Genomic DNA, 25,989 nt, shown 5'->3' with positions numbered 1-25,989 from the left:
TCCCCTGGGGCCTGGTTCGGAAACATTGAGAGCCGGCCTAGGCGCCCCCTCCCCAGGTAGATGTAGATGGGCAACAGGGCTCGCTCGGGCCCTCCCTTCAACCCTTCCATGATGATGGACAACGGGGAGGTTTTCATCATCGCTGTCACCACCAGTCGCCAGATCCTTGTCATCGTCGGACTATACGGCAATGTGTGCTTGTTTCAATTATTCTCTAGCGATCGGCAGGATGATTAAGATTAACGACCATACTAAAGTAGGCAGAGCAGGCATGTAGGGAGTTGATTGGCACACGGGGCTGAAGCCGTCGTCATTATTGTCGACTGCTATTCCGAGTAGATCTGATAATAATGTCGCTTTCCATATATGCGGTACGGATTATTTAAAAATAACCAGCCCCCTTGACCTATAATACAGCGCGTGTAGGCTTAATTGCAAGGACTATCTAGGTATCTATCCCAGCTATACATGCCTACTACCGCTAAACTCTCACTGCCTCTTTCCACGGGACCGGGGCAAAAGAGTGTGCGTGCTAACAACAACTCTGGGCTTCGTCCGCACTTGCATTACCCAGCAAAGCATTGATAGATGGAGCAAAGCAGCAGGAAACATCCACACCTTCCTGGCTGACAGAGCTAATGGTGAAACACGTCGACCAAAGAGCGTGCTGCTGCTGCTGCTTCATGGCTCTGCGGTCTGCGGTCTGCATTGCTTTCGTTTCTTTTCTAGTTTCGACCAAAGTTCCACCTGAAATATGAATGGTCCATGGCTCATGGCTCAGCGACATCCGTGTTACATTCGGATTCTTCCACCTCCGCGCCTGTCAGAGGCTCCCAGAGGGTGAGAGCACTGAGCAGACGGAGAGGGGCAGGCGGCCGCATCCAACGAACCGAACCGAGCCAGTCAGCACGTACCCGCCCGTTGATCTTGGGGGGAGCGTCTGGTGTAAACGAGGCACGTCACGGCTTGTGACGCCCTCTTCAGTTACTCGACGGGAGCGTTCCGTTCCCGGCCTCTGACAGATGGGGGAAAAATACATATGTCCCGGTTTGCATGTTCGTTCATAAAAAAAACTGGTGCCGTTCACATGTACCTACATACCTACATATAAGCCCGCAATATTCCCGTCGCTTATTACTAGTGGAGACGAGGATTACAAGCGGGAGAGAAACGGCCACAGCTGAAAAGAACCGGGACAGGCACAGCGCGGAAGAAAAAGGGAGGGAACAGCAGCATTCAGGTCGATCCTCGCACGGGTGGCTTCCAGGTCGACCCAGGCTGTTGGGTTCTCCCATACGGCAGACTGCATATAACCGCTCCAGGGGGGGTTGTTTCCTAAGATAGAAGGGGCAGGGGAAGGGGGAGAAAAACAAAAAGAGCTGATGGGACCACGATGGTGGGTGGTGATGACGATGGTGATGTCCATCCATCCATACCGTCGCTCATCCCGAACCTAGCCTACTTAGATATGCCTGCACTATAGCTGAGGAAACGAAGATCTTCAACAGGTGTGTGAGGCATAGTAGGCAGTAGGTATGCATTGGGCACCAACCAAAGAATTTTTCGTTTTGCTTTTCCCGATAAGCTGGCTGGCTATTCTCGTGTGTAGCGAGCGGCACTATGCGATAAGAATAACAGAATGAGAAAAGAAACAACAATTGGTCCAAGGCGTGCACTGCGTTTCTGGCTAGGTTCATGGCGCGCAATTCCGTTTGTTATTAGGAGCCGAGTCGCCCATTTTGAGCAAAATGGCGTAGACTTTCAACAGCAGCAGCCTTCTTGGCCGCCAGCCTCAATAACGAACTTGGAGATGCCAAGCCCTTGGTTCTTGTCGCTGGCTTTTTGCGGCCTCTCTCGTTGCGCCCTCGTAGTGAAGGAATTCATTCTCCCAATATTGGTTGTTGCCCGGCAGCCCGGCTACGCCGATTGAACCCCTCAGTCGCAGTCGGCTACAGGAAAAAATGGATGAAGGTTCCCAAGATGGCAATCATCGGCCTCGGTATGCTGCTGAACGGGCGCGTGAGGGAGGGGCGGGCGCGCAAGCGAAGGCGCGCGAGAGGCAGTGAATGGGGGGCCCGTTGGTCGGAGCCGGTGTGCGCTGTGCTGATTGATTGACTGATTGATAATGTAGCCAATTGATTGTCCTCTCCTCGAGAGGCAAACCCTCACCTCACGGTTGCCCCAGTCTAATAACCCTGTTAACCCATATGGAGAGGAGTTCATTCAGCCTCACTGCTGCGACGCTAGCACGATACGCTTATGCGATGATCCACAGGGGGGAGCAAGTGCGACGCTGACTGACGGCCGGGGCAGTGATGCCAATCCAATCGGTAAGCTCGAAGCTCGCAGGGGACTTTGTGCTTGGTAAGGATTGGATCGGGATGACGGGTTACCAGGACACAAACACGCACATGACCTCTGCCAATTTCCAGCGAGCATTGGGTATGCAGGTTACATGCCTGGGGTTAAGCATGTGGATCATGCACAAGGCCAACGTTCAATCATCTGAACCACTGCGTGCCCAATCTCTCTCCCTCTCTCCTGCTTCCTTACCGCCACACCCACGAAAAGAAGGAAGGAGAGAGGAGAAAAAGCAAAAAGAGAGGAAGGTGCAGAAATTCAAAAAGAAGGCCAGTGAGATATGCCTATTTAAGCAAGCAGATTAGATCGAACATGTGTGTGAATACAGAAAACGCGATAGGGTCGTTGTTTCGCATGCACATCATGGCATTGGGCATGGCATAGTCGCATGGTCGCAGAGGGGCCCTCCCCATACCTAATGTTCCGTACCATACCAGGGGGTTTACTTTAAATGCAACCCTTGATCGATATACCCGTCAATATCCAGAACCAAACATTGCTCATTCTTGTTCCTGCTTTCGCAACAAAAAACCGTAAATAGTAATTGCTCGCTCGCTCGCTCGCTGGGGGGTGGGGAGGGATCTTCCGCAGGCATTCGCACACCGCAACCGCCCGCCCAACCGCCACGCGACGGGCGGGCGCACAGTGCATCCGGCAGGAAACCCCCCGTCTCCTACACCGTCCAATCCGTGGTCTCTGTCTGGTGATCTGGTAATCTGCTACATAGGTACTGTAATATACCTATTCAAGGTCGTTTTTGCTTCTTTTCTTCTAGCAGCCTTCTATGCAAATTCGATTGTCTCAACAGTTCCAGTTTGATAATGCACCCACTCACTCCCCCTGTAAGTGCATACATTAAGTATAAACAAGATAAGTCTGGCCGCATGGAGAAGCCGAATGAAACCTAGGCAGCTGGGCCGGATGCAGCACCAACTGAATTGGGCCAGCAAACGGTGCCCCTGGTCGAGCTGAAGCACATACAAATTGTACCTACTTAGGAGGTATGTATGTAGCAAAGCGTGACCGCAGCAGCTCTTGGACGTCAATGTATGGGAGGGACGAGCCGGAGCCAACGCAGCCCGTGCAGATGTTTACCCACCCCCGAAACGTCAGAACCTGCACACCGGGTACGGCACGGCGAAACATGTTTATGGGAGACAGGGAGACGACGTAAGCTTATGTGCTCAGATAAGTAAGATATGCATGCGGGCTGTGTTTGTGTATGCAATGCAGGTAATGCGCTATAACCCCATTCCCCTACCCAAGCCTACCTATTACAAATACCTACCTACCACGGGTAGTGCATGTAGTCGGCGATTAAAAGAAAAGAAAGGGAGAGACACAAGAACCATCACCGTCGTCGTCGTCAGACTTGAAACAGAAGCAACGCGCATACAGAGCCCGCATAGAGAGAGAGGGAAAGTAAAACAAAACAACAAAGACAAAAAACAAAAAGACGTTGTGACGCAGGCATGCCGTTGTGACAACTGCCACCCCCCAGCACCCAATCACGACGCCCGCAGACCGAAACGCCATTGAAAATTGACGGTGGCGCGACGGGCTGGCGTCGGCCCTAGGCTGAATCTGCTCAGTTCAGGCTGGCTGAGGATCCCAACTTGGCCAAGACCCGGAGATTTCCTGTCCCTTTAGTGTCCAAAACCTACATGGCATTCGGCGGCCGGCTTGAGTCATGTATGCAACCCTATGAACGTATAGGAGGTGTGTATCATGACTATCGTCACCGTTACCCTCACCCTCACCATCACCATCGCCCATTAAGCAGAAACTGGCCCACGTACGGCCCGAAACATCATGTAGGCTTCGGTATTTGCCATGTTCCATGTAGACGATCACCACCACCGAGCCGTCCATCTACAAAATTCTGGCCAATGTTGTTGTTGCTGGGGTCCAGTCCTCTTCTCCTCTGTAGATTATGCAGATAGTCAGCTAGACATGTAGCACTGATGGAGCTGTCTGATCGGCCCATCAGAGTCACCAGAGAGTCATGATAAAAGATGTCAGATGCGGGAAGACGAGCTTGCCTCAAAACGGGCTGTCTTCCACCCAACCTGACAGGCGCGTATCAGTCAGCCCGCCAGCCAGTACCGCAAAAAGGGGAGGGAAACCTGAGACATTGGGTGGACACGAGAGCATTCTAAGTGCCTGCGTTCTTTGCAATCCGATCCAATTCATTAGCATGTATGTATGCATGTGCCGCCGGGCCAGTCTGGGCTGCAACGCGGACCACATCCTTTTGACTAATGAGAGAGGGTCTCTTGAACGGCAAACCTAGCCTGCCTGCCGGTGATGGTGAAAGTGATCCATTTCCATGACGCTGACCGGTCGAGGATAAAGGTACTAGCAACGCACCACCCACAGCCCACGCACGGTACATTTGGTGATGGAGATGCCATCTCCTCCTTGAGGACACAGACCTTCACCACCCACCACCCCCTCGTTGCATAGTAGTCTAACGGCTGGCTGGTGGAGAGAGGCAGGGAGGCCTTGGGAATGATCATCATCCAAGGACCCCCTCCTTTTTTTGTTGGCGAACCAATCTTCGGTACTTACAGCAGCATCCCGCACACATGCCACGATGAATCAATTCCGCCCCTCCCAACCCGTTCGCTCGGGGACCTCGCGTGGCATGCTGGATATGCGATTCGCTGGGCCAAGGGGGGTTGGCCATCCATCCACGAGTGTCGAATCACTCCAGTCAGCCAGTCGTTCCATAGATACACCGAACCAGCTCGCTCGGATCCCATCCTTTGCACAAAACCGCGCACACTTATACTGTCTTCAATGAACAAGTACATTTCGCGTGTACCGTGAAAATTCTGCCTGCCACACACTTAACTGCCTCGTAGTTGTGTTGGTGCCGATGGCAGGAGCTGGCCTGGTCATGTAGTTCAGCTCCAAGACGACATGACCGGCCAGCGTACCCAGCTCTCTTTTGGCTACGACCGTTACCATGACCGTTGTAGTTGGTGGGTGGGCGCATTCAGCTCCCCTCGAGGCTCCCAGGTGCCCATAGAAGGGAGGTACTTATGCATGACCCCCCATAGCGTTGCAGTCTTTCTGGTGGAAGGATAAATCCTATTCGTCAAGCCGTAAGCCAAGAGCACGCTGTGAGGAAGCTATTTGCATATGCTATGGGCTTAGGTTGATGGTCTCACCCGTGGCTCTTAGGGACAAGCTGAATGGTTGCGGCAGCAATTGTGCCATGCTGGAATGTGTAGATTTGATTTCCATCCGTCATACTCCGTCAAAGAGGACGCCAATGCTGGCCGCAAGTCTAGACTGCATAGCCCGTACAAGGGATATACTTTACATCATCATCCGCAAATGCAATTAAACCATGATGGATAGAGAAGAGAAGGCTCGCTGGTTGCAAGAGGAAGCCCGAATTCGTAAACGCCCACCTAGGCCATATCGCTTGGCCACTGCCTGTAACGTAAACCCTCGCCAGCACTTGGATCCCAGGCCGTCACATTGTCTATAACACACGCCGGAAACGAAACAAAGCAAAATCCCAGAAACCGCCACACCATTAGTGGTGAGCGCGTGCGAAAAAGAAAGCCCATTTCTGCCTGGAGTCAGAAAGAGGGGAGGAAAACAAAGGTCTGCCCAACTAATTCCACATGTATCCGCACAACTTCACAAGACAATCGTGAGTGGTTGTGATCAACTCCTTGCGCCCATTGCTTCGTGACCATCGCCATGCCGCTGATGAAGGCAAATATAACTCATCGCCGAGGTGTGCAACCCTTCCAGAAACCACTAGCGCAGGCTTAAAGATAAATGTCACCAGTTTCCCCAGTGACCCATCGTTGCCAGGCTTCGTCGAACGCATCTTCCAAGTCCCGAACCCATCGCCGCGTATTGAACAAGGCACAATGCCACTTCGCATCGAACAAGATTTTGCGCATTTCTGCCAGCCTGCCACGACCTTCGCCGTAAGACTCTCGTGTAACTCGGTAGCTGAGACTATTGGCCAGCTTGATGGCAGTCACTTCGTATTCTTCCTCATCCGCCGCTGTGAGCTCCTGGGCAGCGAGGCGGCCCTCACTACTGTTGGGAAGCGCCCCTTTGAGAATGGAAGCTGCCATTCGTGAACACATTTTGTAGGGGTACCTTGGGAGCGTCAATAAAGGCGTGCTTGACCAGAGGATATCAGCTGCTGTGGTATGGGCGTTGCATTCGGGAGTATCCAGGAACAGATCACAGACTCGAGCTCGAGAAATGTGTTGTTGCTTTGGCGCCACATCGGTGAAGATGATGCGTGAGGCAACCTCCTCGCTTGCCCAAAGTCTTGCTGTTCGCCTCAAATTATTCTCGCCCAGATCTGGAAACTTGAGAAGCCAGAGATATGCCTTGGGGACATTGGACAAGATGCGAAGCCACGTTCGAAAGGTGGTAGGGTCGATCTGATAAATAATGGTCAGCTTGGTTGGTTCAAGACTGGGGGTCGCTGCTAGATCCGCAGAATAACGTTGTAACTCACCTTGTAGAGTTGGTTGAAATTGCCCAGAATGATCGCACCATCAGGCAGGTTGGGGAATAGCTCCTTTCTCATCTTCCACCGTCGCTGTTGCTCACGCGTCCACGTTACCGACCGCTCTTCCGGCTCACAGGATTGAGCATGGTCGCAGCAGAAGAATGTGTCCCGGCAGAATATGACGTTCTCAGAGTACACCCAGTCCTCGTGATCAACTACTTCCTCGTCGCGAAAGACGCTACTGAGGCTCAGATTGTCTCTGGTCGGCCTCAGAGTTGATGGCGGAATAGCAATCTCATCGGCCAGAATGTAATCGCACCATTCGGCACCTAGCGAGCCCGCAAACCCCATGAAGGACATTTGAATAGGAGCGGGCCGGGCGGCGAAAACCTCGTTGCGCGCCCCGCGTGTGTAGCCGTTCAGGTTGACAAGAATATGGATCTGGTCCTTCACGATCTGCTCAACTAAGCGCTCTGACGACCAGCTACTGACATCGCGGAATACAGGAGCTTCGCGTTCGATCTGCTGGCGGTGTATAGACTTGTCGCTGGCTGTAGTGGCATAGCAAAACGCTTTCGCTCTTGCAGGGTTGTGCATCCCGAATACTGATTGCATCCTACAATGAAATTTATTAGTACAGAAGAGCAGGCATGCCGCGGATTTTGCTATCAGGGATAATCAACTTACAGGTGGGCCAAGGGGTGGTTGTTGAAATCCGACGATACATAGCCCACATTGAGATGCGGGCTGGGAGGGGGAGGTGGCGGGTAGACCGAATCCGGAAGCCACGATGATCGAAGCGTTGAGCACGAGATCCTCATGGCGTTCCGCTGCGATATCATCCGAATGTCCTTGGCGGTCAAAGGGCAAGTGAAGGTGTGGAACGGGAGCACCGTGGGCGCCGAGGGGACAGTGAGCGATGCTGGAAGCCTCGGTCGACGGTAAGAGGTGCTGGGAGTAGCACGAGCCGACACGTACTTGTCCTGGTACCAGCGCCGCATGATTACTTTAATGGCTCGCTCGATGAGCCGGAGGAGTCGGGATCCTTCCCATGGTTGATCGGCCCATTTGCGAAGTTCCGAGTCCATCGTGTCGGGCCTCTTTGAATCGTCCAGGCTCGCTGGGATCTGCGACAAGATCATATCCAGGGCCCCGTGACGCAGCATACCTGTCCCCCACCGGGAAGCTTCGCCAAGCTGCCTTGCCACGATGCTCGCGACGTTGCTCACTAACCCGGACCCAACCCGGCGAGTGCTAGCATCCTGCAGCATTCCACTTGCATCAACATGCCAGCGGTCATACTTGCCGCCATCCAGTACGACGCCCCCGCGATCTTCCCAGTCGCAGACCGAATTGAGGGCCGTAAAGAGTCCGCACACAGCCTCGGCGAAGTGAGGGTTGGACTGAACTGCCCGGCGATAATACATAATGGCGTCGCTGATGCGACCCCGGTCCTTAACCGCGTTGGCCAGGTTCGTCAATGCTATATCGAAAGTCCCGTCACATGCTACAGCTTGCTCATACATTTGGATTGCCAAGTCAAGCTGACCTATATCCTTGAGTAGGCTTCCGAGGTTGGTATGAAGATGCACGTGCTTCGAGTCGAGGCTAAGGCCGTATTTGTAGTATGCTAGCGCCAGATCTAAACCACTTCCTGGAGTGATGCCGGGTATCAAAGGGGCATTGGAGCTTTCAAAGCTCATATGTGGGGTAGGGCTGGCCTGTTGAACGCTTGCCAGAAGGATGCCCACGTTGTTGGCAGTCGATGGGCTCTCTGATAGTGATAATGATAGGTAGTACAGGGCCAGGATATCGCTCACACCAGAAGGCTGGCGTCCCCGGGCCCCAGACGCACCGCCGTTGGACATGCCGTCCTGGAAGATCTTGGCCAATGACAACAGAGAATTACTAGTCGTCGATATGGCAGTCCTCTTGGATGCGCCCGCCGGCACATAGCGCAGCCCGGGTAGTTCTCCATTGGATGCAAAGCCGTTGGATGTGAAGACGAGGTGGGCCGTATGCCTTGCTCTTTCTGGCGGTAGTAACAACGGCCCAGACGTCGGCCAAGCAGACGGATCTCTGCCGGAAGGCGTTGACAAGACGGAATGGATTCTGTGTATGAGGCTTTGAATGCAATCAAGGCTTCTCCCAGCACTGATCAGCACGGCTTCTTCAAACGCATCGGACGCTCGGTCGATATCCTTGAGAGCATAGAGCATATTGCCTTTGGCATGAATAAGGGCAATGATGCGTCCATTCTCACACCCTGCTACGCGATAACCGCTCGAGCCGAAGCCGTATGATTGATCTCCGTCGGCAGTGTCGTACGTGTTTCTCCGGGTACCCTGAGATATAGGTCTCCGCATATTCGGGTTCGTAAGAGCCTGGGTCGGATCCGTATCGCTCTGGGGCGCAGACCGATCCAGCCGAAGAGATTGCTGGACGTATGTAATAATATCCACCGCCTCTTTGCTTCTCTGTGTAGAGCATAATAGCCCTACAAGATGTTCGACAGCTTCGAGATAGCTTGGGTTCAGCCTCACAGCCCTAAGCCAATGCTGTTCCGCCTCGTCATTCCTGTGTAAACAGTAAAGTGATGCTGCGACATTCGACAGCGCCTCGATGTTGCTACAAAAAGCTACCGTCAGCTGACGCCCGCCTTAGTGCGTCCGGAAAGCAAACCTACCTCTCGTCAAGAGAGACCACCCTGGAAAACCATTCCAGGGCATCCTCATACCTTTCCAAGCCATAGTAGAGACAGCCGCCAAGTATCATGCCTTCAACCCACTTCCAACCGCTTTGTTCGCAAAGACTGTGTAGCATGTCCGCTGCCTCCTTGGCAACCAATATGGGCGTTCGGAGGTAATATGGACGGGACACATCAGGGGCCACGTAGCGGGGTGCTTCCCCATTGGGTATCTGATAGTAGGCATTATTGTTGGGCAATTCACCGCCGAACCCGGTAGACAACTGCCTGGCGCTGTTTGCATGTGCCGTATTCGATGGTCCGTAATTTGAAACATCCACGTGGCCACAGGTGTTGGCGTTGGTGTTGGTTCCAACCTCGCCGTTGGAATAGTCGATGTAATGAGGCGAGGGATGCGACTGTGCATGGGAGAGTGCAGGGCGAGTCTGTGTTGGAGCTTTGGGCAGTTTCGGAAATATTAGCATTCGGGAAGAAGCCCTGGATCCATGCGCATAGCGCCCAAAGTGCGACTTCTTGGTCTGATGTAAGTGAGTCAGCAAATCTATGCAGGCCTTGTGAGCTTTCATGAGAGCTCTTTCACGGAATGCCGCAGGAGACTCGGAAGATGCAGATGTAGAAGGATCGTAATATTTCTGGTCCAAGGTAAGGCTTTCTAGCTGCTGGGCTGGTGTTTGTAGGTTTGCGTGACTGTTATAGCGAGGCGGAATACCATGTCTATTGGTGACGGGATATGACGTCCCGAACAGCGCATTTTGCTGGCCGTTGTAGCCGAACTCTGGCCAGACAGAATTCGGCAAAACAGCGCCGTTGTTGAATACTGTAGGCCCCGGCGACTGGTTGTAATTTGGTTGCACAACGGTCGGTATCTGCATGCCATTATCATAAGGATAGTAACCAGCAGGGTGCGCATTCGAAGTATAGTGAGGCCCATAAGCCCCGTATGATGATAGGACAGAATCAGCCATGGTAAATCCTCGGGTTTCTGCGGCAGCATGGTGGTTGAATATCGGAGGAGACCGGTAGGCCCATCCGTCACTTGCGGGTCTCTCGTAATCCAGGCCAAACGACAGATTGGTGCTGGAACCAGGCAAGATCATATGCTTCAAGGGCGGCGGCCCTGATGCCAAATGCGCCGGGGAACCATCATAACCAGCGTCTATCGTTCCGTTGGGCGTCTTTCTCCGCAAATGGTGCTCGGCGCTCTCTGCCGATAGATGGCTGAGAGGCAGGGATCGTGGGTGGGCAGCCGGCTGTAACGGCTGAGATATACGGGATGGGAAGGCGCGATGTGACGAGACCAAGCCGTGGAACGCGTTCGACATCCTCGACGCATGATGGCCATGCTGGGCGAAGGCGAACTGCTCCGACTTGGGTCTGGGTTCCCTATGTGCAGAAGGCTGCACCATCTGGTGCATTTGCACCAGAGGCGTCATTTGATAGAATTGGATGTTACCACCGGCTCGGTGGCGGGTTTCAAGCGTTAATGATGGAGGAAGGAGCGAGTACACCAAGATAGTGCGATACGGTGGGAACGAGTCGGAATTCGAACCGTCGTCGCCCGCTCATTGAGGCATGGCTGACGCGAACTGAACGGTATGCATCTGGAGACTGGAAGGCCACGTTCGGTAGCGATACCAGCATCAGCCAACGAAGAGGGCGGTATTACGATCGGAGACCGAAGCTGACTTGTCAAGCCTGATCGGGGGAGTTGCTGACGTCGGGTTGGAGGGGGGTATATGGGGGGGGGGGGGCTGCTGCTTGCGTGGCCGTCGCACCCGTCTGAGATTCCTTGTCGCAATTTCCTCCTTCCGTGAATTCCCTTGCCGCTTGCTAATGGGTTGTCAACAGGTTGTCCCTGCCCTCCGTTGCGCCTTGCGAGGGCCAGTTAGAAGAGACGGAGGGGTTCAGGGACAACAGTGACGCCGGGTAGGCGGAGTGGTGGGGTTGAAGGAGGCAGGGCAGGGCGCGATGCACCACCTGTATCCGATTGTAGACGGAATTTTCTATGGGCGGGTATGACGAGAGAGCGGACTGGCGACAAAGGAGGGTCGAAACGGGTGACAAAACCGGTCTGGTCGAGATCCCACCGAGAGGGGAAATCAGAGAAGAGGATAGACGCGATGCCGACGACGACGCGACAGGCTGGGTAGGCAGTTTACTTATGTAAATTGAGATGGAGTAGGTTTACCTAAGGGAATAGGTAGGCAAAAGTTTAGTTTGGAAATAGTGGATGGGCAATGGGCTGTAGGCAGCTTTGCTAGGGCAGGTAGGCTGGTAGGCCCGTTTCTGTACGTTGCAGTATGGAGACAAGTCCGCTACCAGCAGAGCAGGTGAGAAATAGAGTTGGAGGCTAAGGTACTTTAAGGGCGTGGGGAAGGACTGGAAGAACAACATGGACTTCTGGGAAGCAAGAGGACTGACTGGAAGAGTCAGACAGGACTCCCATTGACATTGACTGACTGACATGGATGGAATGGGCCGGGCCAAACATGCTGTATCCACTCGGAGCGGGCACCACGACGCCAGCAAAGCGAGGGCACCACCCAGTAATTACATAATACACCACCACCACCACCACCACCCACCCACCCCGAGTAATATGGGAGGGTAGCATGCGTGTCGAGGTGTGCATAGGTCGATTGATTTGTGCATATGCATTCCAAGTACCTCCGCGCCCATGCCGATGTACTTGGCGGTTGACGTGATTTATCAGATTTAAACAACTGACTGCACTTCAACTTGATTACATTGATCAATGTACGTTGAATTCCAACATGTATGTACCCTTGACTTAACCTACTGGCTGCAACGGGCTGTCGATTCGCCCCAGCCGGAGCATTGCCAAAGCAGGGCTATACCACGTTGTGCTTTGACAGCGAAGCAACCGATGATCGATTTGGAACTCTAAAGATGTATGGAGGACGCTGATGGCGCACTTTTGTCCCTTTTTTTTCTTGCTTTTCCCTGGCATCTGGCATGAGTGACCCATCAATTGGACATGCTGACACCAGTCAACTTGACACACAGGCCTGGCTGGCCCTTGATCACCTAATACCTAAGCCGCCAGCCGAACGGGCTTAACCTACAGGGACTATCAATTGATGTATGTCGTAGATTGCAGGTGTGTACCTGTTCCCGTCAACATGTATGTACATGAAATGTAGTTCTCTACACCGCTTTGACCAGACATCAAATCAGGATTGTAGAGCCATGTGGTTTGGTAGATACTTGAGCATTATTCAAGAGGTAGTGTGTATGGGATGCAGACGTGTGTACATCGAGATGCGCGCCTTACCTCGCCTTGCCTTACCACTCGCCCTGTGCTTGCAGAATTGGCAGTAGATTGGGTTGAGAGCGAGCCTCCACACCCGGCTGACTGAGCAAACACGGGATCTGCCAGGCGTGCATTATTCTGTTATAGGTTACATACCTACCTACCAACTGTTCTCGAGGGAAGAAGAGGGGAAGAGATTGTCCTCACTGTCAAGAATGACTCGGTTTTCCCTTTCTTTTTTCCTCTCTCCTTACCAGGAATTGTCAGAGCCACATCGAATACTGCAGAGGGAGGGAGCCGCCGACTCGGCCCCATCGTTACCTACATGTCATGTGTACCACTACATACATAGTTTACGATACGGCAAGCCAACCAATGCATGTAAGTTTTGGGTACGATCAATACAGCCATCGGCTTGGTGGATATGTTCCAGGACCACCAAAATGACGAGGGGCGCGTGGAGTCCCAAAGTCCCAGCCGAAGGGTATCTCCCGTCGTGGGCCGAAGGTCGTCCCAGTTATCTGATTGTCTCATATGATAGGTATGAATTGGTTATCTTGGCATGATGGTCGAGCAGCGCATACATACACGTATGTATATATGTAAATATTGGCATTCGAGGAGAATATCGTCTACCAACTATCTACCTGTACCTACGCCGCCAGGACTTATTTGTCTTTCTGCACTTGGCCGGGCGGGCGATGCATTCAGAAACGCTCATGGGTAGGTAAGCAGCAGCGATGTGTCATGTCAACGGTGAAGGCGTGCGTGTGTGTGACTTAGAGGGGTCAACTGCATAGGCGGTATTGCGTACCCATGTCCGATGCAGTGCCCAGTATGCATAGCCCAAGGATTCGATCCTTGGCTGGAAACCGATGCGGAAAGGCGGCAGGCAGCCCAGGCATAAATAAGCCGGCGCATACATAACTCTCTGCTGCATTGTACAAATGCGTGCCATCGCAACGGCTGCCAGACAGCACGCAATTATTTTTAGCAGGCATCTTCGCTAATCTCGTCACATCGTCACAGTTGCTCGCGCTCACCTGCTCGCCTGGCGGTTAGGACTGGGCTCCGTCTATGTTGCACGCAACGTGTATGTGTTTGATGCAACAGCCCCAGCAGCAACACAAGCACATTTCGCGGGTGACTCCGTTCAGCGCTCAATTACCCGGATGCTCTGAGAAAGAAACCAAAAGCACCTTACTGGCTACCGGCTTCATCGGCAAGGGTAGAGACAACGCGGGAGTCACTAGTGTGCTGTAATTGGTACCGATCAACATCTGGCCGCAACCCCTTCTGCCCTTCTTCTTGTGCTGGCTCAATACTTATACCCAAGCACAACAAACATTTTCTTCTGCACAAGAAATGAGTATTTCGATATGACTACGTGCGAGTTTCTAACAGTTGTGAACCGATACAGCCTCCCGCTCCCGTCCCAGATCAGCCCCGTCAAAAGCGGAATCCTGCGTTGGCCTAGCAAACAGCTTTTGATTAATCTTTCCGCGGTTCGTCCCTCCTTGCATGGTTTGTAGGAGGAAACCAGCCTCTTGCTGCAGAAGGAAGCTAGCAGACGGCTATTGGGAGAAGTAGTGCTATTGGTACGAGTCACCGCGAAATCTTTATCGCCAAAGCTCGCGGCCGTTTCCCGTCATTAGCCTCGGGGAGATAGCCGGACGACAGAAGAAGGTCAAGGAGAGTAGAGTAAGAGCCGTTCGTCCAAGGGCGCTGCCGCTGTTTTTCACCCTTGCCCTGCCTTCAAAGTACTGTAGGTCGCCAGGGAGTTGTATACTTGACGTGGTTCCTGCCACCAGTAGATGTCAGGCTGGCAGGCTGTTTAGGTTTCTGCTGCTGGATGGCAATCATGATCGGATGTAGATTTGGGATGTCTGAGATGAGTAGCTAGGGGGAAACAAAGCTGGCGCCCGCCAATGCTTTCAAGTGTACTGAAGAAATATAGAATGGGCAGGCCCTCGTCTTTTCTAGGTATGACCACATCGACCTCTATCCCCTTACACCCGCAACGAGCCGCCTAAGTACTGTCAGTGCCCCGTGTTACTTGCGAAGTGTTTCTATGGGTTCAGGCATATGCCATCTTCTGTGATCGGCATTCTGGATGGGCATTTCGGGCTTTAATCCTCATGTTTGTCGTGCCCTCTTACCTATTGAAGAGTATATAAGCCTGTGTCTCTGTCTGCGATATAGAGTCAGGCGTGACGTCAACCGTCGTCATCTAGTAGAGATCGTTCACCAGAAAGGGACAGTAACTACGAAAGCCATCACGTTGCTGCATTGTAGGTGAGTAAGTTTCATTTTGAGTGATTTTACTACCCAGAGCATCCCCGAACCGCTATGTCCATCAACAGGAACCCATTGCGGCCAAGAGCAGCAATGAGTTTGTGGCACCGAGAGACGATGCTTGGAGGACCGCAGCCCGACAATGTCGTATCATTGGGTAGTGTGACTTGCGCAGCGAGAGAGCAACAGAGGCACGCCAACACAATAGACGATGAACTGCGCACAATCTTTCGAGCTGGACGGATCACTATTCCGCGGGAACGATGGAGAAGTGGCTTTACTTTTTGATCTTCGTGATCATTGATTTTGTTGGTTGGCTGTTCGGCAGCGCTTTGGTTGCAAAGCCATTCCCTAAACTCCTAATAACATGCGTAAAGAGAAACCCTGTTTGGCCATCCATTATCGTTCCGTGTCTATTCGTTGCGTTTATTCCTCGGGAACTGTGATGCTCAGTCAGTAATGAATCCGGGGCGTAAATGCCGGGGCGAAAAGACGTACTGTCAATCGCACCGCTGGCGATATCGTCTTGGATAGCCTTGGGGCTGCGGCCATCGACCTGGCAGCCGACACTGTAGGCAGTTCCGAGAATCTCCTTCACGTTGCCCTCGAGGGTCTTGGAGAAGGACTTGAACTTCATCACACGGGCGATCTCGATAATCTCATCGAGGGGTATCGACTTGGTGTGCTTGATGTTCTTCTCCTTCTTGCGGTCCCGAGGGGGCTCCTTCAGGGCCTTGATGACCAGAGCGGAGGCGGAGGGAACGACGGAGACAGCGGCCTGACGGTTCTGGATGGTGAGCTGGACGGTGACACGGAGGCCCTTCTGTTGATTAGGGAAAAAAATTCTGGGTCAGTCTGCTGTTTCCTTTCAATTTGCGCATTCGGAGTTTTCCCATACCCAGTCGCCAGTAGCCTTGGCAATGTCTTCTCCGACCTTCTTGGGCGACAGACCCAGAGGACCGATCTTGGGAGCCAGCGCGGACGAGGCACCAACTTCACCACCGGTGGCACGGAGGGTGCTATAAAGGATTCAAGTCAGCAAGTTGTCCAGATTCCCGCGCAGTTGTTGTTCGTTTGTTTTTTTTCGGAGGGGCGGAAGGATCGCGATCGACGGGGAACGAGTTCATTCTCGAGGACGAAAGGCTGGGTAGAACGTACATGACCTTCACCTCATTGGGATCGAACTTGGGAGCTGTGGCGCGAATTCTGTCAGCTCAAAAATGTCCATTGAGATTGGCGGCGGCGGCGACGATACGTACGCATGATGAATCTGGTCTTGAGGAGAGGATTCTAAGGGTCTGTTAGGTGTTGGTCGTACGGTGGGAATAGTTCCTTCCTGGGCCTCGTATTATCTTCTACTTTTGTCTCGCTCAAGCAAAAGTCGATTGGATTACCAGCTGCAGCAGAATCGGGCAAGGACGGAAAAATGCAGTGCGAAATGTGCAGTGGGGTTTCTGACCCTAAAGTCAAGATAAGGACTTCGGCGGAACGATAAGCCCTTTTGAGGAAACACGAGTGGGGTTGGGCCGACACAATTCGCTGCTGCACGCACTTGCAGCACAGACGTCGACTTACACAATTGGTTGACTGCCTGCCCAGCACTGGTGTTTCCGCGATTAATTGAATGGAGAGTAGGTAGGTAGTTGTCTAGAATCGGAGCGAAACAACCTGGAGGTATGCATTCAGGCTTGACAATCGAGGTAGTTGGTTTACTATTGTGATCCATCAGGTATAACTTGGTGGGAGTCGGAAATAAAACAAATTTCACCTAAATCCGGCACCTATGAAATGACATCCTTCGTCTTGCAATATGACCTGGGCTTAAAACCTTACTTGCATGGTGTAAACATAATGGGACAATTTCAGGAAGACACTCATGACCTGAAGTGTGGTGTGTGCATATGCATATTTTGTTCAATTATTTCACTAGCAACATGCTCATGGCAAGGTTCGTGTCTTCTTTGTGTGGTCATGTCAGAGCGTCTGTCTAAATTCATCGGAGTCATTCATCAAATGCCCTGCAGCTTGACACTGAAAAGCTGTTCTAGTAGAAACGATACACCGAGTGCCTGTATCAATGCTGAGGGGGTTTCGGCTACAGCCTGATATCGTCCACACCATACCCCTTAACTCATTGCTTAATTCGTTCCGCTCACAGCCAGCCTGGATAAAAATATTAGTAAAGAATGCACTAAAGGGGAAACATGAAGGGAAACATACTTCATCAGATGATCCATGAACGTCTGGAGAGATACATCATCAGTGAAGATGGTCTGAGCCGTCTGTGCACCAACACCACCATATGCACCCGTAGTGTGTGTGGTGGAGGGGTTCAACTTGGACAGGAGGAATCGTGCTTGAGAGCCACCAGCATCACACACAATGAAGCGTGGTAGAGGGAATCTGTCGGCGATAAGATCCTGCTAAAGTGTTAATCTCGGGCCAGTTTAGTTCGCAGGGGAAATGATTCGACTTACTCTGGCGTCCTCCTTGGGCTGTTCGAGCAGAGCCGCAAAGTTCTCGTAGCCTTCCTGGTCTTGGTACCCAGCCTTTCTCCACTCAGCTACAGTCTCGCCATGGAAAATGAGGATGTGGAAGAATGTATCGAGCAGCAGGATGTGCGTGGGCTGGATCGATGTCGAATCCAGGAGTACAGGCTGGCCGCCATCCTGGTCGAACGTGTACGAGTCCAGTGTTGGCTGGATCATGACAAGTGAGTTGCTGACATCCTCATGGTTCAGAACATGTCGGTAGAATGCCGTCTCGTCGGGGGAGTTGTTGAAAACTTGGAGGAACTGGCTGCGGCGGAGATGGAACATGAATTGCGGATACAACGTGAAGTTCTTCTCCAGTCTGAAGGACGACGGGTCATCCTTTCTGTAGTCGGCAAACCTCGAACACAACCGGATGAGCATGCGGTCCACCCATCGCAGAACATCCGGGCCGTCGTCTACTTCTGCCTTGAAGACCGCAATACGAGACATCAACACGGCAGCGGCTTCTTGGTCGAAGGACTGTGCGATGGCAGGGTCGCCGGCAGGGCCGCTCAAGTTCCGGGCCACCGTGGTCACCCGCAGGTGGAACTGGCCACTTGAGTGTTGGTAGTATGTGAGGAACTGCATCATCCCCTTTTGCTGGCCCTGCTGGTGCTGGGTGGGGCCGCCCTGGCTCGCAATTTCAAAGTAGACGCCGTAGCTGGCAGTCGGGTCAATGCCGCACATTTTCCACGAGCATGTATTGCCGATGCCGCATTCCGTCTCGCCAACGGAGGTCGACTTTTTGTTCAAGGAAACAGCATGACCGATCAGTCCCGTGACCTTCAACTCCTTAGTAGTCAGGACCTCGAGGACAGCATTGAATCCCATCAAGAGGTTGCCATTAGCATCCTTCTCGAAGATACGGATAAATGACTGCTTGAACATGGACGAAGTGAAGCTATCAGTCAGAATCATGTGTCCACCAGTGGAGTTGCAAAGACCCTTCATCTCCAATAAGCCGACCTGGTCCAGACATCCGGCAAATATGTCTATTATGTGGCCATTGTGCGCGGTCCTCTTTGCGAGGTTATCGTAAAACTTCAGTGCCTTCTTGTAGTACTTGATGTTGTCACGATCGATATCGTGGTGGGAGCGGATCGGCTCGCGCAGTTCGGGGCCGACGACCATGCCAGGGCCTTCAGTCGCGGGGCCACCGGCGAAGAGCATGATGCGCCCACCAGCATTCTGGAAGGAAGATTCCAGGAGGCCAACAGCAACGCTCAGGGCAACGCCGGAGCAACGAAGGTTTCGGCGATCGCTCGCAACCGGCCAGGGGTCCTTCTGCAGCTGCTCCAGAGCCTTCGTGAGCTGGAACTCGCACTGCTGCACGGGGAGCAGGAATCGAGAAGCCGGGCCCATGGGCATCAGGGGACGGCCGGGCTGTTGCTGAGGCATGCCGGGGCGCAGAGCCGGTGAGATCAAGCCAAGCATCTCCTGGACTTGCTTCGCCGAATAGTCCTTGCTGCCCCGGAACACGTAGGACTTGGCGCATTCGGTGTAGCCAATCTCGTGGACTTGGGCCTATAGGGAGGAGAAGGGTGAGTCGACAGGCTTCCAGACCTCAGGGGGATTACGTTACCTACCATAGTGCCATATGTGATCAACCCCACCAGAGCGTTCTCGGGCAGCAGGCTCAAGCTCATGATCAATGACTCCTTGAGAGCAGCAAGACTGTCATCTTCCTGGCAGGTGTCGACGACGAGGAGGAAGATGGGAGGGCTGGGCGCCGGGCGCGACAGCCTGTACTCGATCGTTGTGTTGGAAGGGTGCAGCTCCGGCGGGATCGCATTTTGTGTGATGTCCTTGTAGTGCGGCGGGAGAGCGTTCCTCGAGAGACAGAAGGGACATATCCATAGGCGTGCACGAACATCTACTTGACTGGAGTGAGTGTGCCATGTTAGTTTGCAGGTTCCTGTGCCGGCTGTGAAGGGACGTACCAGAATGGGTTGAGGACGGCGCGGCATGGCTGCTTGCAAGTGACAGGCTCGAACTGCAGGAGAGGTGTCTCGGGCTTCTCCTTGAGCGGGGTATATAGAGCTCCGATGGGAACGACCAGACGCGAGGCTTCCATGCGAGAGCTGGGGAAGACATTCCAACTCAGGCGGACGCCGTCGCGGTCCTCGACCTCGCTCCACTGCTCCTTGAGAGCCTCGTAGTCCATCGTAGGCGGTCTACGGACTATTGGCGACCGGGAGCTTAGGCTTTGAACAGGATGGTGGTTTGGCTGTTGGCGTCGACGGGGAGTTGGCTTTCGGAATGGCTAGAGCGACCGCAAGCCAGAGGTGAATCAACAGGTATGCGATGTGAATGGGTAGGTGAGAACGTCGGAGCACAGTCAGGGTTCCCAGTTAAAGGTCGACGAGGGACAGCTTACGCTTTAACCAATTGAAGCCTACCTTCACCAAAATAGTAGATGACAAGTTGCAGCTGCGACCTGGGGTGGAAAGTGGGGCCATTTGGTTTCCAACTCAACTTTGGCCGTATTACGTAAATGGTGGTGGTCAAAGTTAACCCCCTATGAATCCTATAATTAATATGAATGCAGCACTGCTCTCAACACTACATATATTCACGTGATCAGACCAGAGCAGGCATCGTCGATATGTTAGGGGCGTCTATCATTTCAGGCAGCTGCTGTGTTGGTCTGGCTACTGTGCGTTGCAACCCAGATTTGTTCTCACGTTTTGGTGCATCCGCAACATGGTACAGCTGGAATGTTGAAGCCTAATTAAAGTGTTAATACCGTGGTTCTTGGGAACGGAACACTCTCAGACCAGATTTCTGCCAGGTAGGTTCTTTGCACGAGCAATGTGGCCTTCGCTGTCCTGCAATGTGGTCCCCTTTTGAAGTTTCCAGGACACTCAATTTTTGGAAACATACCTGTCCATTAATCACATGGAGCGAAGTCTACCGATCTACGTCTCTGGAATGTATCATGCTCATACTTGAATTCCCTTGTACAATCACTGACTATGACACTAACAACATTACTTGGGATTGGGAAGGAAGGCTGCAAGCCGCTCAAATACTCCGAGGCCTGACCTTCACCTGAAAATTCACTGGTCTGAGGTTGAAATGCCCGTCCTGTGCCAGCTCGTAACTAGGGTCGACGGCCTCAAAGTCCACCTCCCTGACCAGCTTGGTCAAGACGACCATGTTCCACAGCCACGCGTAGTGCTTGCCGATGCACTCCCGCTTCCCGTTTCCGTACCACTTCTTCACCCCGGCCGGCAGCTGCGCGAATGACTGGCCCGTCATGCGCTCGGGCTTGAACTCCAACGGGTTCGAGAAGACGGTCGGGTCGCGGTTGACCCCCGCCAGCACGATTATGATGGGCTGCGAGGGGGCGATGGCGTACTTGCCCCCGGCGAGCAGCACGGGGCTCTTATCGTCAGCGTTGCCTCGGGGCAGCGGCTCGATGTTGAAACCGGGGGCCGCGAACGAGAGGCGCAGCGATTCCCGGACGATGCCCTCTATGTACTCTAGGCGGGCAAGGTGCGTGTATTCCAGCGGCTGGCCAGTGCCCACGACCTCGTCTATCTCTCGGCGGGCGGCCGCAATGACCGTGGGGTTCTTGATTAGGAAGTAGACCGCCGTGCTTAGCAGTGCCGGCGCGGTGCTGCTGCCGATGGGCATCGACACGATCTCGTCGACGACTTGGGAGCTCGTGAGCTGCTTCCCCGTCTGAGGATCCTTCGCGTCCATCATGGCCGCGAGCAGATCTTGCTTGTCCGTGGGATTCATCTGGCGATGCTTCACAAGGTCGTCGCCGTAGGCCCGCATCGCGTCAATTCCCCGCTGGAAAGTACGCCCATAGATGAGCCAGTTGAGCAGCCCGGGTCGGGTGGGCCGTCTCATCGCCTCTCCCGTTGAGACGTCCATCGCCTGGATCATGGGATGCTCCTTGCCAGTCAGACAATTCAGCTTCTTGCCGAACAGGGTCAGCGTCGTAGCTTCGAGGTTGAGCCTGTTCAGCTCCGAGAGCACCGAGACCGCATTGCTATTGGTGCCCAGATTGCGCCATTTGGCAATCAGCTCGTCTGTCGTCTCGCTCATCTCGGGGAATTTCTCCGCGATCGAAGTGGGGGACAGCTTGGGCGCGATGATGCGATGCGCGATGCCCCAGCTCTCCTCATGGTCGAAGGCTGTAAACAAGGCATCGTGGACGGCCTGGCGGATTTCCACGATGGGCCCCCCAACATACTTGCGAAACCGCTTCTCATCACACAGTTCTTCGGCCAATGCGGCACCCGCAACGAAGACGATGGAGTGACCGAGGACTTTGATCTGGAAGATCTCCCCGTATTTCTCCGACAACTTCTTGAGGGATGCCCAGGTGTTACTGGAGTCCACATCGAAGATATTCCCCAATATCGGGATCGCAGGGGGTTGAGGTATTGGAAGAGACATGTCCGCCAACCAGACTGATGTTCGCAGGGCTGGTGTATCTCGTGAAATTCTTGCTGCTGTTGCGGTCTGTTGTTTCTGGGAATAGCAGAGCCTGGTAAAGGGTCTAAGATAATCAGATGTGCGGTCTCCTGGCCCGAGAGGCTTGGTTTCTTAAGTCAACCACTATGCTTTTATGTCAATCTAGCGGTGATGGCGCCATATACGTCACATGAGGCTGGCTGACTTGCTTTTTGTCTCGCTAACCGCAGCTTGGCGAAAAGTAGCATGCCACTAGAGCGCGGCACAACCTTTGATTGTGATACCACTCATGCGGCCCACGACGATGATCCCGCGAGCTGCTAGAAAAGCGGCATGCAAGCAAGCATTTGACTGGCTATTGCACCTCAATGCCGGCCACTCATGCGGCCACAATTTCTGCATTCCTTGGGGAAAGACCAGTAAACTGCGCGCAGGGGATGTTGTGTATCCATAAGACAGCTGTGCTATCCTCGTTGCTAATGCGGAGATGGCGAACAAGCTTGGAGGCGCCGAGGGTGGGCGGCACAGGTGGTCACTTTTCCCCGACTGTTTGACCTCAACATTACAGTCTTCACACTACTTGTACCCATGTTCAGGTCCCAGAAGCATCACCGCTATTGGACTCCTTCCACCATGAGTAAAATCCTGTGGTATAGGGTCGATCATACTTACTTCGAGGCCAATCCGACATCCCGGCCACGTCTGGATAGACCGTGAGTGCCTGCGGACCGTTACTTGGGCACTGCGATCAATATAGATTGCTCTTATCCAGCCGTCAGATCAGATTGAGCCTACATCAGTAAGCTATTGTTGGTATTTGTGGGAATTGTATTGGTCGCATCACTTGCGTCTTGAACCATCGGACTAGCCTTAATTCCGTCACCAAATCCGACGACCTAATGCCATTATCCCCATGAACCCAATACAGGAGTAATAAATGAATGTTAGGCAACGATGTCGTCCCGAAAGTGCCGACAGGCAACTTGAGCGGTATAAAACGAGCCTTCTTCAACTAGGAGGATATCGCTGTTCTTTGACAAGATCGATCAGCCCAGACAGTCCTCTTCACTACCTGATAACTGAACATGGCAGCATCAACCAAGGAAATCGCACTGATCACCGGTGGCAACACAGGTCTCGGACTCGAATGTGCCCGAAAGCTCCTTAGAGAGAACGGCGATCGAGTTCATGTCGTGATAGGGAGTCGCACCCTCTCCAAAGGAGAAGATGCTGTCGGCGCCCTCAAAGCAGACGGTCACCACGGCGTCGAGTGTATCCAATTGGACGTCACGAGCGAAGACTCGGTGACCCAAGCTGCCGCGACGGTCGCCGAGAGACACTGGAAGGTCGACGTGCTTCTTGTGAATGTGAGCCCATGATCAATGATACCTGTCCATGCATGCCGTGTTCTCAATCCGTTGCTTACTGATACATGGGCGCACTCTCAGGCCGGCATCGCACCGGACATTGACTACCCGGACCGCAACGCCATGCCCTTTGGCGACCTCATCATGCTGGCAATGAAGACCAACGTCGCCGGGGCTGCGGCCATCGTCGAGCACTTCGTGCCCCTCCTCTCCAAGGCGAACAACCCGCGCATAGTCTTCATAAGCACCGGCGCCGCCAGCATGTTCATCGCCCACGACCGCGTCGGGCTGGTCAAGGACTACCCGGCCTACAGCATCAGTAAAGCCGGGCTCAACATGTTGATGCTGGCCTACTACCACCGGTTTCCGCAGTGGAAGATCAACGCCTGCAGCCCGGGGTTTCGAGTAAGCATCTCTTTTTCTAATATCTAAACCAGAAGCCATCATTGAGTGTTGATACGTTCGCAGGCGACGAAGTTGAACCATTTTGGAAGTAACTCGTATGGCGTGACGCCTGGGCCGCTCGAGGAGGGGGCGGTGAATGCGGTGAGATTGATGCTTTCAGGGAAAGATGGCGAGAGCGGTACGCATACCCAGTTGAAGGGTAAGTCGGACTACGAGACTGTGCCGTGGTAGGACGTCCGCTGTGGGGTGGTCTTGTAGGCGGGCAGGACATAAGTAGCTTTCAGTACGCCCCCCTATATGCGATTTATCCGAAGCACTCAGTTTTGGCTCCTAGAGATGTACGCCCCTTTTAGGTACATCTCCGTGGTATGCACAATCAATGCGCCCTTTTCACTACGACATTTCTGAGGAGGAGGATTGACAGTGTCTTCTTTTGCAATGCTACAAGCTCGGCACCGGCTGCAGACCAGAGAAGACAATGTAAGCCTATACTCCTAAGTTGTGTTGTATGCTGGTTAGAAAGCAGCAACCAGTTCTCAAGTGGTCATATTCCCACTTGGATGACGGCGTGTATGTAAAGTCCTGTCAGATACAACGCTTTCTCGTGCAAATTATACAGACTGCACCAGCGAGCTGCTTATTGGGCCACTCTTATGTCTCTTATTGCATATGTTACTGATAGATCGCCTATAGTTGATATATACAGTTCGGAATATATTCGATGTTGTTTGTGCATATTAAGTCTCAAGCCTTCCAAGTGATCGGGACTTCGAGGGAAGTATGAATAAGTAGTTAACCACGAGGTCTATAGAGAGGGACCTGTATCGAATATGTGAAGGTTGAAGCGCTTGCCTGAGTATATTCACTGTCATTTCGATATGTCCCCCTTTTTACTTGGTAATATCTAAGGAAAAATGCACATAATATCATTATAAAGTATAATACTATAATATTACAATATATTCTATTATATATAGAACTAAAGATAGTCGAATCCGGTGATGCAGATAGGGATATGATATCTCATCTGCCATAGAGGGATGATTCAAACATATAACCATTACCATGTGCAACCCCTCGACCTTCGATGACCAAGTAGAAGAGCTTTAGTCCGTCACCCCTTCTTGATTCCGAAAAGCCGCATCTACGCGTATGTCGCCGTTGTCCGAAACTAAAGTGTCACATACGCGCTGCTGCTGCCACCGCCGCCGCCGCCGCCGCCGGGCTCCGAAATTTCTTAGCGAGACACCCCTATTCAGAAACGCGACAACTGCTTACGAGTCTTCCACGCAACCCAGGTGAAAATATGATCTGACGTACCCCCGATCTCATCCTTTGTAGCGGTAAAGAAAGAAGTTTCGACACGCAATGGTACTCGTAGACCAGTCTGGATCTCTGACCATATTCTGCAAATCCATGCGAATACGCAACTACTTCCAATAAAGGGCGAGATGGCTCTGAACTGACGACCACGCTTGCGACTTCAAAATAGTGCGCCTGCTCATTGCCTAACGGGGAATGCAGTCTGCTCCATATTCAGACTTGCATCAGTACGGTACCGCTGCTCGATTGACCTTGTCGAAATCTGTCTCATTACAGAAGGCACTGCAAAAAAGTGACCAGACTGAAGAATGCTTACGCGTCGGCTTGATACAGTAGCGCAGATTGGCGACGTCATTGTGTCTTTTTTTTGTCCATCATCCTACCTGCCACATGGTTCCCTGACTACCCAGTCGATCATGACGAGTCTTGCTTCTTTGATGGGCAGGCATGCAGTTGCAGATACCCACGATGGATCATCGGGGACCCCACGGGGGGCAAGGATAGGGAGAGACAATAGCCGGGTGAGCATGATCCTGGTGACGCGTGGCCAAGTGCAATATGGTGAGTGGGAACACACCGCAAGGCGATAACTGCTGCGCGCCCTGCTGAGCAATTGGAAATCTGAATAGGAAAGCATTCATTAGGAGATTTTCATCGCCTTGGTTGTATCATGCTAGATATATTAGGACATTGCGGGGAGAACTTGCTCCGTTCTTCTGGCATCCCAGCTGAGCCAATACCACGACGGGAATCGATGATTGATCTACGAGTGTCGTCGTTCGAGAGTAGATAGG

At 52.8% G+C, this 25,989-nt stretch overlaps 5 protein-coding genes across 5 annotated transcripts; 1 reads left to right on the top strand and 4 right to left on the bottom strand.

The window, feature by feature from the left end:
* Window positions 1-6,152: 6,152 nt before the first annotated feature.
* On the bottom strand, window positions 6,153-10,999 carry PG985_000572 (uncharacterized protein; the record flags this gene model as incomplete). Its single annotated transcript, XM_066820341.1, has 4 exons — window positions 6,153-6,788; window positions 6,866-7,475; window positions 7,547-9,487; window positions 9,546-10,999. The coding sequence occupies 4 exons, from the start codon at window positions 10,997-10,999 to the stop codon at window positions 6,153-6,155; spliced, it is 4,641 nt and encodes a 1,546-aa protein (XP_066691220.1).
* A 4,562-nt stretch (window positions 11,000-15,561) lies between these two features.
* On the bottom strand, window positions 15,562-16,398 carry PG985_000571 (60S ribosomal protein uL11; the record flags this gene model as incomplete). Its single annotated transcript, XM_066820340.1, has 5 exons — window positions 15,562-15,575; window positions 15,634-15,958; window positions 16,034-16,154; window positions 16,294-16,327; window positions 16,395-16,398. The coding sequence occupies 5 exons, from the start codon at window positions 16,396-16,398 to the stop codon at window positions 15,562-15,564; spliced, it is 498 nt and encodes a 165-aa protein (XP_066691219.1).
* Window positions 16,399-17,582: 1,184 nt separating this feature from the next.
* PG985_000570 (Sec23/Sec24 trunk domain-containing protein) lies at window positions 17,583-19,833 on the bottom strand (the record flags this gene model as incomplete). Its single annotated transcript, XM_066820339.1, has 3 exons — window positions 17,583-19,193; window positions 19,256-19,550; window positions 19,610-19,833. The coding sequence occupies 3 exons, from the start codon at window positions 19,831-19,833 to the stop codon at window positions 17,583-17,585; spliced, it is 2,130 nt and encodes a 709-aa protein (XP_066691218.1).
* An 860-nt stretch (window positions 19,834-20,693) lies between these two features.
* On the bottom strand, window positions 20,694-22,082 carry PG985_000569 (cytochrome P450; the record flags this gene model as incomplete). Its single annotated transcript, XM_066820338.1, has 1 exon — window positions 20,694-22,082. One exon carries the CDS (start codon window positions 22,080-22,082, stop codon window positions 20,694-20,696), a length of 1,389 nt encoding a protein of 462 aa, XP_066691217.1.
* Window positions 22,083-23,185: 1,103 nt separating this feature from the next.
* On the top strand, window positions 23,186-24,103 carry PG985_000568 (uncharacterized protein; the record flags this gene model as incomplete). The annotated part of the gene is made up of 3 exons (XM_066820337.1): window positions 23,186-23,467; window positions 23,549-23,872; window positions 23,936-24,103. 3 exons carry the CDS (start codon window positions 23,186-23,188, stop codon window positions 24,101-24,103), a joined length of 774 nt encoding a protein of 257 aa, XP_066691216.1.
* Window positions 24,104-25,989: the final 1,886 nt, after the last annotated feature.

The sequence above is a fragment of the Apiospora marii genome (assembly GCF_038362585.1).
Source record: "Apiospora marii strain CBS 49790 chromosome Unknown utg000001l_segment0_segment0, whole genome shotgun sequence".
Classification (NCBI taxonomy): Eukaryota; Fungi; Ascomycota; class Sordariomycetes; order Amphisphaeriales; family Apiosporaceae; genus Apiospora; species Apiospora marii.
The sequence above is the reverse complement of the archived record's forward strand: the minus strand, read 5'-3'. Positions and strand labels throughout refer to the sequence as shown.